Genomic DNA, 15,456 nt, shown 5'->3' on the forward strand with positions numbered 1-15,456 from the left:
GTTAGAACTTAGAAACTTGAATTGGGACATAACATAGAAATAGATACGGCAATGACCAGAATGATGAATAAGTAGAACCAAAAAGAATAAACGATGAAGAAGAGTAGAGATGAAAAGGACAAAACAAGGTCGAAAAGCACGAAAGAGATGGAGACTTGGAGCAGTAGAGTTACATGACAAACAAAGAGTAATTTTTTCAAACCCAAATAAAATTGTTTTGGCTCAAAGGAGATGCGATAAAAACCAAAATTGCAAATTTGACAGTAAATTTCTGAAATTATAAATTCAAAAGATTTTACAAGTTAACTCGAAAATTTAACAACCGTATATATAAGAGGAGTCAATTGGAATTTGGAATGAAAACTAGATTAATTAGAATTACAGAAACATGATGACGATGATGGGATTGAATAGAGAAAGTATAAGGAGATAACGCTTATATTAAACAATATAAACAACAAGTTAAAAAAATGTTAAATTAATTTTAAAAAAATTAGATTTTTAATAATCATAATAAAAAACAGCATAGCCATCCGTTGCGCCGTCGTCGTCTTCTTCTCTCGCGTTGCCGTCTTCCATCACGCTGCACCCCGCCCTTGCATCGCTCTCCTAAAAAAATCCATCTAAAAATAAATACGCACATCAAATCCAAGAAATATTTATTTAAAAAAAAGAAACATTCACTTAAAATAAAAGAAATATCCATCTAAAATAAAAGAAACATTCAATCCATTATTAAAAAAACATCCGATAACAAGAAACATTTATTATCACTATAGGCAGACGAGGACCGAATGCAGGAGAGAAGAGGACCACATTCTTCGTTCAAAACGTGCGACACGATGCAGGGGAGAAGAAGACGTACGACAGTGTTGCTTACGGAGAGAACGTTTGCGGCGCGACAAAGGGGAGAAGAAGGCGCGTAGCGGCAGCGTCACTTGTAAGGAGAACAAGGGTGACGCGACGTATACGAGAAGAAGGTGCAGCAGCGTCGAGAGTAGGGACGGCGCGACGTAGGAAAGAAGAAAGTGTAGCGACAGCGTCGGTTGCAGGGAGCACAGGGGCAGAGGGTTGGGACAGCGGCAGAACAGAAAAGGAGAAGGGGGATTCGTTGCAGCAGGTGAGGGTGGCGCTGAGAAGCTTTGTTGCTAACGATGGTGAGTGAAGTGACAGGGAAGACGACAGTGGAATGACTGCGGTAAAAATAGGATTTAGGGTAGGTGAAGGTGAAAATAAGTAATGGAAAAGGTGAAAGGTAAAAGTGAAATTGGGAATAAAAATGAGTAATCAGGTTGGGATGTTTTTTGCATGGTTATCAGGCCTCGGGGTGCAGCCCGTTATTTATATTGTTCGCACCCTCATTGTCTACCTAGCGGAATTAAGTTGAATATAATTTTTACCAAAAAAAAAAAATAAGTTGAATATAATTAGGGATGACAATGGGTATCTATGGGGTGGCCTGGAACTCTCTCCCTATTCCCCGTCCCCATTTAGAAAATTGTCTTTCGTCCCCGCTCTATTTCTGTCAAGGGCCCCATTTATTTTTCTCGTGGGATAGACAAATATCCGCGGTTATCCGTGGATATTAGATTTTAAAAATGAAAAAAAACTACAATAAAATTTCATATAATTTAACTAAAATGTATCAAATTAAAGATAATTTAAACGCATTTAACATAATAACATAAATTCAAAATCTTTTACATACAAATTAAAATAAAATAAAATAGAAAAATTTTTAACATAGTAATATAACAAATCTTGATATATCATAGTTCAATGTAGTACTCCATTCCTATAATAATACAAATTTAAATAATTAGTGTGTGTATATATAAAAAAATATTTTAATAATTTCATAGTAGTTCGGATTTAGCGGGTTTTCATAGGGTGGATAACTCAATCTCCGCTTCTATTCTCGTTTATTCATGGGGACGGGTCCTGTGAAAATTTCGTGAATTTCCAGTTTGCTCTCCGTTACGAATTTTGTCTGCAGGTCCTGCGGATTCGAGTTTTTTCTGGCATCCCTAAATATAATGTTAGTTTTTTATTATCCACATGGCATGCTATGATTGTTAAACCATATTGAGGCAATAGCCCAATACCATAATAAAGACGAGCATACAAGAAGCCAAAAAGGTGGGGTGGTACTCCCATCCTGTTCAAACCACATGCTAAGTCTATATATTACGTGCTTTCACATTGCCAGCAACCCACATGTTCCTACTTCGTGTGTTTCTAGAAACGACATAGGGAGCAAACTGTGAAAACCCAAAAGGGAAACTCTTGTTGTTCTTAGGCAAAGAGAATAATAATATCTTCAAACTTAAATTTTCAAATTTTAAAAAATTACTTTTTTTTTTTTTATCAAACTGTGAATGCAACAGAATAAAAACTCTTATTTATTCTTGAAATATTTAAGAAATTCTTTTTGGTGCACAAGGTGGGTAATAGAACTAATTACTATGCTCAGTTGATGATAAAACATGACACATGTTACGGTCAATGGATAGATATTAGATAGTGAGGTGGACCAATATCTGCTTCACCAATAATGGTGGATGGGGAGGACTAAGTTATCTTGAGTTTGAGCCTCGCCAGTTATATATATACTTATTTGACTAGCGCTCCTAAGCAAGCAAAACATTAAGCATTAAATTAAATGTACACCTTAGTGGTCACACCGTCACAGGACCACAAACATAAACACAAAGTAAAGATTTTGTGGTTCAATGTACGTACCAAAAATAACTAAAAAACACTTGCTGCTAAATTCACACGATTCTGCACTCTGCATGCATGCGATATAATACATATATTAAATAAACAACCACGTTAGGTGTACACTAAAATCAGCTACTAAATTTAATCATTAAAGTAGAATATACATTAAAAATGAGTTAAACTATAGTATTATACGTATATTTATACACCAATATATGATAACTAATTTTAGTGTGTAAATAATATTTTCATAAATAGATATATGGAGGTGTCTAATTCTAACCCCACAACATTTCAGTATCAATCCGAAATTTATAGCCCCTACTATGCATGGCCACAAAAATAATACAAGATATGCCGCGGATCACGCCAAAATCTACCATGTCTAAAAGTAACAACAACAAATAATTGTAATGGAATGTTTTTTGTTTGATTCATCCTACAATGAACTTTCTTTTCAGTTTTCACAGCCGCTAATTACTCCTCAGAATTGAGAGACACAGCAACGTGGACTTCACATCCAAATTTAAATTTTCGATTCCCGGTACTTATCATGCGTGCACCAAATGTTGTTGGACTAGTCGATGCTAGTGGAAAGTGCAACCCAACTTTGTAAGAATCGTACCACCATGGCATATTGGCATGAATCAATTCTATTTTTATTTTAAAATTTTTTGTCAGAGACATGCATGCCCAAGAAGATTAGGCAATGTGGACCATAGATAATCTTGTGCATTTTTCAATTATATGGAAAAGAAGTCCAAGTACAGTTTCGTCATGTATTGTTGGGCTAAGGTTATTTTGGGCCCAGTCTGTTTTGGGCCTTTTATGTAATTGGACTCCCAAAAAATAGAGATTTCGTTTTGGAAGGAATAAAAATAAAACCCAAAAATAGAAAAAAACAAAATTATATTTTTTGTTTTTACTTTTTTTTTTCTTTTATTCACAAAATTTTGAAAAAAACAAAAATAAATAAATTCTAAGTTAGATTAATTTTTGTTAAAATTTATAGATAAAACAAGATCCAGAATTTTAAATTTTTTTTATACAAGTCTGAAATGTATCAAGGGAAAAAAAAAATTCTCAGTTTATATTTTATTTAGAAAAAGGGATCAAATTACATAATCATTTTCATTTGATTCATTGCATTTGCAGAACGAATAAAATAGAAATACCTTTTATCAGTATTTAATTTTAATATTTTTGTTGTGATTTTTTATTTGTTATGAGTAATTGTTGGTACTTAGATAAACCCTAGTGGTAGGAATCGAAAACCTCAGCTTCATGCTCTGCGTAACAGAGCCCCTCTCTTCTTCCAACTAAACTCAACTTCAGGGTTCAGAGCTTGAGCTTCAATGGCGCCGAAGAAGCAGGACGATGGAAGCACCAAGAAGAGGAAGCGGATTCCAGCTTCGCGCTCTAACACCGAAGCATCACATGAATCCCCTTCTAAGGCTCCTAAACTCTCTGCCTCTAAGAAACCCTTCAAATCCCTCAAAACACGCAAACCAGACGCCGTTCCTAAAGACAAGACCAAGAAGGCTCCCCTTACAGGTCGAGAACGTCGTCTTCATGCTAAGGTCTTAAAACGTTACCAATTTGCTTTCAAATGCATTTGAATCTGTGTTTTGTTATTGGTATGAATCGGTGGAACATTTTGTTGCTTGGTTTCAGGAACTTGCGGAGGCTAGGAAAAAGAAGAGGAAGCGCCATTTCACTCTTGAGCAAGTGAGTTCTTATGCTCATTCATCATGTATTTATTTATTCAAATTCGGGATTTAACTTTAAGCTTTGGATTCTGTTTATATGTTTAGTTAAAATCTTTACAGCTTTGGGATATTATGGTTAATTAAATAAATAATTGTAAACAGGAGCTTGCACACCTATGGGAAAAGATGAGGCGTCATGAGATTGCCAAAGAGGATAGAGCCAAGTATGTATATTTAGGAAAGATATTCAGTAATGAAATTCCTTATCTTTGTTTTCTTTCTCTTGCTCATGTTTTACTTTGGAATTTTGTATAACTCAAGGCTGGTGACAGAAGCTCTGCAAAGGATGAAGGGGAAAATTCCTGAAATTGCAGGGTCTCACATTTCTTCTCGGGTTCTTCAGGTATATAATGTTGCTAACTTGCTGAATTTCTATCTCTATTTAAGGGTAAAGGAAAAATTGGTTTCACATTCTTTCAGAGTAGCTGGCAGTTTTAATATTTTCAATTATTTCTCAATTTAATTGTAGACTTGTGTCAAGCATTGCTCACAAGCTGAAAGAGATGCAGTGTTCGAAGAACTTAGGCCACATTTTCTATCCCTATCGTACAATGCGTATTCTGTTCACTTAGTAAAGAAGATGCTGGACAATGGTAATAGTCAACCTGAAATATGTTTCTAGTGATATGTTACCTTTTTTCTTATCCGTGATCCTTCCACATTTTCAGCCTCCAAGAAACAACTAGCAGGCTTTATCTCCACTCTTCGTGGTCATGTTGCTCCTCTTCTTCGCCACATGGTTGGGTCAGTTGGTATGTATCAGTGTTTTGCACTTGTTCATGGTTTACCTCGTGTTTCAGATTCAAAGTTTTAACAAGTGGAATGGTTTTTGCCTTTTTCACTTGTGTTGTATGTCTAGCAGTATATTCACACGAAGCTTAGTTTGAATCTAGCTTGCTTTGGGTGTGAATAAATCAGATGGAAAAAAATAAAAAATAAAAAAGATCCAAAAATATTGTTTTAATGGCTTTGTATTAATTTTAAAGCATGATAAGGATTGTCACTTGTTAACATTTTGTACCCTGTGCAATTCAAATGCAATGATATGATATGATCTTATGAATGTTTTGACATTTAGCCAAAATTAATTCTCCTTATATATTTATTTGCCACTTCATGATATGCAGTTGTTGAGCATGCTTATGAGTTATCAAATGCTGCACAAAAGCAAGAGCTGCTGTCAGAATTGTACTCCACGGAACTTCAATTGTTTAAGGATCTAGTTTCACTGAAGGAGAGCAGGTAAATCTTATGTTGATACTAATTGGATGAAACATTTGAAAAATTATTGGCCATTACTGCAGCTGTTCTTTTTGAGGGTATCAATAGTACAAAAGAACATAATCCGATCTATGGTGGTTGATAGAAATGAAAGATGAAACTTCAGTTCCACGTTTTTTTTCCTTCCTCTTTTTGAGATCTTATATTATATGTTTACTGTCTGAAATTTTTGGGTGGGGGTTTAGAAAAAGGGGGTGCAACATTTGCATCTTATGCAACTTCAAGTTAATTAGTTATTTCCTGACTGATTATATAGTAGTACTTACAATGCTAATAAAATAAAACTAAAAAACAACTCGGAAAGTAGAGTTTGTTGAATTTTGTAAACTCAACTTGGTTATATATTTGCTAGTGAATATTTCTCATTTTAATATGATCCATATGTTTTATGGAGCCTGCAATTCAAAAACCACTTGCAATCCTCCTGATATTACTTATCTTGTTCACTATGGTTCGCTTGCTCTCTCTATGTACTTCTGTGTCTGTAAATGTTTTCTTATTTTTTAATTGTATTTCAGGTTGTTAGATGTAATTTCCAAGTTGGGTCTACAAAAGGGTTCAGTTATCCGACATATGACGTCAGTGATTCAGCCAATTCTAGAGAAAGGAATTGTTGATCATTCTATCATACACCGAGTCTTATTGGAATATTTCAGCGTTGCTGATCAGGTAGGTACTTCTCTCCTTTCCCCACAATAATGTTACAGCCAACAATTTAATTACATAAATATATCTTGTTATCTAAATTGAGTTTTTCAAAAGTCTTCTGTCACAGATATAATACAGCAGTTATCCAGTCCACTCCTTGTTAGAATGATTGGTACAAAGGATGGAGCTAAAATTGGAATTCTGTGTGCAAAATATGGGAATGCCAAGGTTTCTTTGCAATATCTCTGTAATCAATTGAAGTTTGACTAGAGTATTCTTGATGTTTGTGTCTAACATGGTTCGTTCTTCTTTACGTTCCACTTTCAGGAAAGAAAGAAGATTATCAAAGGATTGAAAGGGCACATAGCTAAAACAGCTTATCATCAGTATGGTTGTTTGGTAAGTAACTTGTTTTCTCACTATTTTTTTGTTGCCCAGCCTATTTAAAGTTCTGTTATGCTTTAGACATGTCAGTGGGCTCCAGAATGATTTGTGCTGGCCCCTCCATCCCACAGGAAGTTGCAAAGAAAAATGATTTGAGGACTGAATAAATATAGAAATAACTATTGGTAGAATTTGGACCTAGGTTATGTGCTTGTGTATTGACTGAGTGGTTGCTTATCATATGTAGTTCTTTCATTTAGATTTTGATATGAATGTTTCTTTCATTGAACATTCAGGTGCTTGTTTGCATATTTTCAGTTGTTGATGACACAAATCTTGTAACAAAGGTAGGTTGGTTCTTCCTCTGATTTTTCTCTTGGGTAGTCATTGTGTACAAAATTAGGACTTCTTTTAATATCAAGCACTAAAGCATTATTGTTGCAGGTTATCATTCGTGAGCTTCAACCAACTCTAAGGGAGCTTATTTTGGATAAGGTCTCTTCTATTATACCTCACATATGATGTATCAAACATTTAAATAGCTAAATGTAGAATGTTAACAGTTAGCATTCTGTTCTATCCCTGCCTAGCTTTTCCAACCCTTCTGTGCAGGAAATGTAGAAATGTTATTCTGTGTTTCTGACAAAATTGCCAAATGTGCTTTCTGGTTTTAATTTTGTTCCTAACTTCTGTTTTCTATTGTGAATTTTTACAGAATGGAAGACGTCCAATTCTTCAATTGTTACATCCTAGTTGTTCACGCTATTTCAGTCCTGATGAACTTGCTTCCCTGAGTTCATCTATTCCTTCTCTGTCTCAGAAGGTTTTTTATTTTTTATTTTTTTTACCAACCTTTTAATTATATGTACTTTAAAGCAGCTCTATAACTCAGGTATTTGTTTTTTATTGTTGTCAGGATCAGTCAGAAACAAGCACTCAGACAGAGGCTTTGAAGGTATCACTTAATGATGAGAAGTCCAAGGAAGACACAGAAATGGCAGTGGATGAACCTAGTAAAGATGACACTCCTAAGGATGATTCTTATGTAGCTGAGAGTGGGAAAAAAGACCCATTTGTCAGAAGGCAAGAACTATTGATCAAAAGTGGACTTGCTGAGGTGGGTTGCTTTAGCTTTCCTTCTACTAATTTGATTTCTTTTCATGCTTTCCTTAAGTTTTATTGCCTCTTTCTGCTCATAAATCTTATCCTTCTGATTAAAATTGTTTGAATCTAAAAAAATGATCATTTAAATGTTTCTTCATATTATACTCACATAATTATACTGGTTTTGGTAACATACTAATATGTATTTTTTTTATTAGTTCAATTGCTTGTGATTTTGTGAATTGTTAAGGCTTGCTGAAAATGTGTTTGCTTGTAACTTACCATGCAGAGTCTTCTTGATATATGTATTGAGAATGTGGGAGAACTGATACGATCAAATTTTGGCAGAGAGGTTTTATATGAGGTAGTAGATAAGTTGTGTATTATAATTTTACAAGTTTTGTAAATCTATTACCAAGCATTACCTTATTGTCAAATTGAATGGTAAATGCAGGTTGCAACAGGTGGTTCTGGTGGCGTACTGCATCCAACCTTGGATGATAAGATAACTTCCCTTCACGAAGCAGTTGCATCTCTTTCAGCAATGCCTAAATCAGATGATTCAGAAGAGGATCATGTCCTTGAAAATTTCCATTCCAGTCGGACCATTAGAAGACTGGTTTTGGATTGCCCCAAGTTTGCTTCCACCTTATGGGAGAAAGCTATAAAAGGGAAAAGTGAGTTGTGGGCACAAGGTCACAGGTAGGCTTCATTTTCTCTTCTGTTATCTTAAATCAGATCAGGATACTAAGGACTGCGAGTTCTTATCTTTAATTTTTTGCTTGACATTGTTGATGCAGCTGTAAAGTTATCTCTGCATTTTTGGAGTCAACAGATTCAAAGGTACAGAGACTTGTAAAGAAAGAGCTGCAGCCTTTGATTGATAGCGGAGTTCTCAAGAACCAGAGGCCCAGAAAACTATCAACCAAATAATTGTAATGTACGATGCATGGGGAAGGGATTGAAGCATGACACAGCGTATCAATGGCTAATATACGTTTATCCGTGTCTTGCTGTGGTTCCTGTAATTCTCCCCCCCCCCCCCCCCCCCTCTCTCCTCTCTGAATTGTAGGAAATGAGTTAAAAGGCCTAAACTAAATTTTGTATCGAGAAAGCTTCTGTTGAAATTTTGGCAACCAATAGAATATATTCATTGAGATTACTTTGAAGTAATGATTGTGGTTTTTCATATCCTGAGTTACAGCAATAGGGCACCATTAAGTATTGGCTATTGTACCGTGTATTTTTTATTTATATTTTTAAATTTTTGTGTGTCCGTTCATTCAATTTTTCAAAGTTATGTTGCCCTTAATTTTTTAAATCAATCATTGTGCTGTTTGACTCTAGGAGGCTCAAAAGAACACAAGACAAATTTGTAATGAAATGCAATAAACCCTTTTAAAGTAGCGAAGAATGTGGCTATCACATTGCATTGATTGAATGTTAGAATACAAAAAATGGAGCTAACATTGCGATGGGACTTGAGCAAATTTGCTTGTGAACATACTCCTAGATTTGACCTCAAAAATAGGGGAGCCATGCTGTGCTCCTTCCCTTGCATTATGCAGCATACTCTCTGTCTGCAGGTACCAATATGTGGAAGAATTCTTGTAAACATTGCTCCTCAGATGAGGGTAGCCTTGGTACAAGTAATCTGAGGGATTGAAAACAGGGGTTTCTCTATCAAATCTGTGCAGGGACTTGCTTCTTTGTAGGTATCCAACCGGATTATAGGGAGGAGATTCTTTCCTTGACATGGAATTCGCTCGCAGACAGTTCTCAATCACCTTTGCCTCCTCCTTGAATCTCTCTCTCATGTCCCTTATGTTTCTCCAGAGCTTGAAAGACCTTGAGATGTTGATAATATTCCATGCCTTGAAACCCGAACCACCGGCATTGCTGGATGTGTTGGGGATTCTTTTGCATTCAAAGCATAAGCTCTTGAGTCTCTCCAAGTCAAATGCTCTTCTCTTTGCAGCATTGGATAAACATGTATAGGCCTACACAAAAATGGGGGATGGTGATGAGAATGAATTCCATTTAACCAATGGAAGAAATAGAAAATAGCACAAACTAACCTCAGAAACAAGCTTGAAGGCAATTTCAGCCTTGGGGTGTTGATTCTTATCTGGATGAAGTTGCAGAGCTGAGGACACACAAAAGAACATTGCTCATTCTTTTCAGAGTTTGGAGAGAAAGAAAATGCAGATTACACAATAACCATAAAAGCAATTGAACTTACCCAGTTTATGGTATCTCTTGCGAATGGTATTTATCCCTGCATTTTCTTCCACCTATGAGAACCCAATATGGGAAGAAACATTTGAATATTGCGAAAGAACCCAAGACATGAAAAGTGCTAGAAGGATAAAAGGGTGAGAAACCTTACTCCAAGAATGCAATACCAGTCAATGAAAGATGATGGGTTGGGTGAGTTTGAGAGAAACCTATGAGCACACACCACAGAACGGGTGGCAATGGAGCAAATCTGTAAGACCAACTGGGTCTTGGAATCTGAATCTTGTCCCATTATCCCCATTGAAGAGGTGATATGATATGTTTTTGGAATGCGAAAGTGAAGGACAAAACGTTAAAAAGAGAGAGAGGAGAAGAGGGGGGGCTCACAAATAGTGAATGAATATGAAGGTTGTGTCTTTCTTCTTGTTGGCGTTTTGAGGACAGTAATAAATAAAAAGGTGGTGCGGTTAATTAAGATAAAAGATGCAACCTTTACGGAGGAGATTTTGCATTTTTTACTGTGCCTGCCTCACTTGCTACGAACACAGCGAGGTTAATGTTGCTGTCTCCACGTGACAATTCTTGAGAGCTACTAGGATCTGGGGTGGTGCATTTTCCCCCTTATTGTTTCTTGTTGCAACAAATTGGTAGTAACATACCCTCTGCCTCTATGGCTAAAAACGGAACCTCCTAAGTTAAACTCGCAAATTACATAGACTAATTGATTAGCTTACTCATTCATTTAAACAAGTATGGAAGGTTTGAATTATGTTTTGTGGATGAATTTAGATATGCGATGGATTAAAAAATATTTAAAAAAATATTATTTATTTATTTTTTCAAAAATTCTATTTTCGGATATATTTCTTTATTTACTTCATCCCCCGCCCACCGGGTTCTAGATTAGTAGCATTTATGAAAAGGAAACACTACCTTGCATTTTGTGGTAGGGAAAACCCGTTTAATAACACTAACTGAAGCAGATGAAATATGTGATATGAAAGTTTAGAAGAGTTTTTGGAGGTTGTGGCAATGTAGTAGGTAGATGGAAATATTATTTTTGTACCATATCTTTAAATTCAATGAGAAATTACCCGTGAAGAAGGGATGAGAGCGTTCAAGTAGGGTTGTGTTGTCCCACTCAATATAATGCCCTGTTGAAGCTATAGGCTTAAAAAAATACTAATAGGTCCCCACCTTGTATCCCTATGTTCAAAAGATCGTATAATTTGTTTTTCCTCATTGTTCTTGGAATTCATTATCACGTGTTGGTTGGGTCTTAGGTGAAGGAAAATTTAACAAACTTGCTTTTGAGAGGAAAGTTAGTTTGTCCTCGTTGAAGTTGGTTTTGGCCTTAAATTCTTACACAGCTTGGAACCATTTCAAGTATGCACATAGTTGAGATTGATAGGTTTTAGCTTAATGTATATCATCTTTTGAGTAAGTGGAAATTATTGAATTTATATTATTCTAAAAAACTCTACTCTTTTCGAGTGTTACAAACTACTAATTCATTGAATATTGCACTAGTTTGAATCCAAGAAATAGAATCAATTCTATTATTCCGTTAATGCATTGGTAAGTGAAGCAACTGTATCCAAAACATAAGCTTTTGTTTTGTGCAAAGGGACAAATTCCCGTAAGGTAAGATTGTACAAATTTTATTATTATATAAATTATTTTATGCTGCTCCATAATCCAATATATAGGTCAGCATGCTCTGCTGGATTTCAAAACTCAAGAGGAAAATTTTGCGGAATTTGGGGTGGAAAATCGAAGTGTATGCCATTCTGTAGTATTTGGTTAATTATGATTTATGAATGTCCCAATATGTAATTATGTATTACCAGTTGATTGATTAATTTTGCAACATTAGGGTCAATTATAACATATGCTTTCGACGCCTTTGGAAAAGAGAAAATAAAAAGAGAAAGGGGACTAATAATAAGATAATAAAGGAAGGAAAAGTTTTGCACTTTGAGCCTTCATATTTTGAACGTATTTGGGAATTGAGACTCGCCAATGGTAACTTTCAATTGAAGATATAAAAAGGTATAGCTACTGTTTAAGTTGATAAATTCATAAATGGATATAATTTGTTAGAAGCATTTCAAGAGTACCACAGAATTAAGTATTTCATTAATCTTAATTATGATTGAGATGAATAACTAAAATTAATTGTATAATTAAGATTAATGACGAAAATCAATAGAACACCTGATTCTATAGGCTACTTCTTGGTCAACATTCAGATAGTCGGTTTTTTTTTTTTTTTCCCTCTTTATTTTTTGGGTTCAAAACGATTGGTTTCTACATACATATGACCAAGGCACTCTCTAACATAGGAGAGTTGTTGGGCTCAAGTGTGAGTTCAGCACTAATCTCAGCCTGTTCACCAAAAAATGAAAGCTTTTTTTATGGACTATTGGGCCACATGTCTTTCAAACATAGCAACAGTTATGAGTCTGGAAGCTAGCCAAGAAAATAAAAATGGAAACGAAAGAAGGTTGATTGATTGGCCCTGTCCAAAGAGAAAAAGAAAATAATTGGTTTTTATTTTGGATTTATGCAAGGAAAGTTGACATAAATAATTTTTATTCATATTTTGTCATATCAATCAAATAGGTCATATTTTACATCTATTAGTTGAATTGTCATTACTGATTACCAATAATGAATTTAGTTAAAAGTGAGTCAAAATTAGACTCATCTTTTTGGTCTTTCAATCTATATTTGGAAACCATAGTATAATTTAGTACATATGGTAGCTGTTAGAACCTTTCTTGTAGTAATACAATTACGGATTTAACTAATATACAAAAATTAAATTTTTAATACGTTCATTATACATTTATAAAAGGATTTTATAACTTTCACCAATAATAACTTAATAAAAATCTGTAAATATAAATACAATCAGTATTTCACATATCATTTTTACATGAATAACTACTAGATCAATATTATTTTTTTTAAGTTACGAATGAGACTCAAATCCACAATCTCTAATAAATAAGTATAAAAAAAATTATGTCATTTAAATTATAACTTCATCAGGCTAAGATTGTTATCGTTAAAAGTATTACCATCTGTACGGTTGAGCGGGTACCGGACGGTTCGGGTGGAGATTCGAGGAGGTGGGAACACCGTTCGCGGCTGTGCTGGGATTGGATCTGCCGGGTAGCCGAGCTCTCGTTGTGGAAGGAGGGGGTATCACCTGCAAAGACACTTCGACGCTCTAGTCAGTTTATGTGCAGGCGAGAGATAGGTTGGGTGGAAGTGTGTGACGTACCTTGGGGGAGGGGTAGGACCCTCCCCTTATATATTATGTCAGATGTGGGTCCCACGAGGGCAGAACCCACCTTCTTCGAAGTTTCCTTGTACAGCTGTGGCGGCCAGCTGTCCCGGACGCGTGTTCGGGTCGGATATGGGCGCATCATCCGACCGTTCAGGTCGGATGGTTAGTGGGTCGGGTTGGCCCAAGTTCCCTTTGGGCCAGGCCGTAACAGTGCCCCCAACGCGTCAGCAATAGTCGCGTGGGCTGTTGGTGACGTGTTATTTCTGACCTCATGCGTTGTCGCCAGGTCGGCCGTCCGTGGAGGGGACGTACCTCTTGCGCGCGTGCCTGTTTGTTGCTTGGGCGATCATTTATCGCCTCGTTCTTCGTGTGGAGCATTAAATGCTCATAATGGGTTTAAAACCCTTCGTGCAAAGACTAATATGCCCCTCGGCTTTCGCGCTCCTTTTGGTGGTGGTTTTAAAACAGTTCTGTGATGCCTTTGGTATTCATTTGACGTTTATCCTTCCGTTTCTGATTCTGCTATCCCCATCTTCTTCTCCCTCAGCAGTTCCAGGGCGTCGTTGTTGTCTTCCTTTCGGATCTTTGCTATCAGTGCAGGTAATTGTGCATCTTTCTTGTCCTCTTTCGTTGTTCTTTTGCTTCTGCCATTGCTTCCTTTTTGTACATGCCATTTGTTTAGCTTTGCATGATGGTTGATCTTAGGCCCTAAGTAGGTGCGTTAGGGGGAGGGGTTGCCATTCTAGGGTAGTTTTTGTTTGGGTCTTATCTTTTTTAGCCGTGTTTAGTCTTAGTTGCAAAATAGATTGAGTGTAGCTTCTGCATTCACTCCGAGTCCCCGACCTCTTAGACTGACTGGATGGTCCCCCGTGTAGGTATGGCTCGCATCGCCTCCCGGGTTTTCCCTTCTCCCTCGGCGTACGACCCTTACGCCTGGGTGGTTTCCGACCTGAGGGACTCCCCCAATCAAATGGGCGAGGATGAGCTCACCGAGTTCCGCCAAAATGAGTATTTATGCGGCTGTACCGACGAGGAGTCTAACTACGATGTCTACGTCCCGGCTCCCCACGAGCGTTTATATGAAATCAACTTCAATGCTCCCCGAGTTGCCGACTGGATTTAGTTCTATAAATCCATGTTTACTCAAGTGGGGGTTCGTATTCCTTTCTCCACCTTCCAAATAGCGCTTTTGGGCCGGATTTCCGTGGCACCGTCGCAGCTGCATCCGAACAGTTGGGCTTCAATCCGCTGTTTTGATATGGTTTGTGAATATCTCGAGCTGCCGGTGTCTGTGGACGTTTTTCTTTTCTTTTTCAACCTTACAAACCCTTCGAAGGAAGGGAAACATAAGAAGGAGTTCATGTCCTTCCGATCTGCCCAAAGTCGGAGGATTTTTGGCTTGTTTGAGGACTCCTACCACGGGTTCAAAGATAAGTATTTCAAGGTGCGTCCCGTCAAAGGTCGTCATCCTTTTTGGTTGTCGTTAGAGGGGGAACGCCTCATCCCGACGTACTGGAGCTTCGGGGCGGGGTCCAATGCCTTTATTAAAGTGTCCTATAAGGGTATGTCCGCCGTGGACAAAAAGATTGCCGACGTGTTACTGGCAATTTTCGGGAGGAATCGTGTGAATCCCCACCTCCTCATGGGTGATCGGGAAGTCGGTCGGAACTATATTTGTGAGCAGTTTTATCTTTGAGCTTTACTTTTGTTCCTTGCTTTTTTCGATATTCCATAGTGACTAAGCAATTTTCTTTTCCTGTTACAGTGGGAATGTCTGCCGAGGTAACGGGTCTCCCTAACTTGTTCCAGACCTTTTTATGCGCAAGCGACGATGAGGCGGCCAATGAGAAGTCGACTGCTCCCCCGGAGGACAAGAGCAAGGCCACTTCCGAGCAAGGGGCTGTGGCCGATGAGATCAGTACCTCGGTTCAGGGTGCCTTGGCTCGCAGCGACAAGGAGGTGCGCGTTTCCCACTTCCGCGAAGTGGTTGGTACTGGGGGTTCGACGTCC

At 37.2% G+C, this 15,456-nt stretch overlaps 2 protein-coding genes across 2 annotated transcripts; one reads left to right on the plus strand and one right to left on the minus strand.

The window, feature by feature from the left end:
- The first annotated feature begins 3,927 nt into the window (after window positions 1–3,927).
- On the plus strand, window positions 3,928–9,197 carry LOC130944901 (pumilio homolog 24). The gene is made up of 17 exons (XM_057873491.1): window positions 3,928–4,304; window positions 4,399–4,452; window positions 4,596–4,657; window positions 4,755–4,836; window positions 4,963–5,086; window positions 5,162–5,245; window positions 5,621–5,735; window positions 6,293–6,443; window positions 6,537–6,650; window positions 6,750–6,821; window positions 7,103–7,153; window positions 7,251–7,301; window positions 7,522–7,629; window positions 7,723–7,923; window positions 8,200–8,274; window positions 8,365–8,612; window positions 8,711–9,197. Exons 1-17 carry the CDS (start codon window positions 4,080–4,082, stop codon window positions 8,841–8,843), a joined length of 1,950 nt encoding a protein of 649 aa, XP_057729474.1. The 5' UTR covers window positions 3,928–4,079; the 3' UTR covers window positions 8,844–9,197.
- A 114-nt stretch (window positions 9,198–9,311) lies between these two features.
- LOC130944911 (meiotically up-regulated gene 184 protein) lies at window positions 9,312–10,527 on the minus strand. Its single transcript, XM_057873503.1, has 4 exons — window positions 10,300–10,527; window positions 10,153–10,204; window positions 9,989–10,056; window positions 9,312–9,910 (listed from the first exon to the last, which is right to left on the minus strand). Exons 1-4 carry the CDS (start codon window positions 10,447–10,449, stop codon window positions 9,374–9,376), a joined length of 807 nt encoding a protein of 268 aa, XP_057729486.1. The 5' UTR covers window positions 10,450–10,527; the 3' UTR covers window positions 9,312–9,373.
- Window positions 10,528–15,456: the final 4,929 nt, after the last annotated feature.

Source organism: Arachis stenosperma, chromosome 1 (assembly GCF_014773155.1).
Source record: "Arachis stenosperma cultivar V10309 chromosome 1, arast.V10309.gnm1.PFL2, whole genome shotgun sequence".
In the NCBI taxonomy this organism is placed as follows: domain Eukaryota; kingdom Viridiplantae; phylum Streptophyta; class Magnoliopsida; order Fabales; family Fabaceae; genus Arachis; species Arachis stenosperma.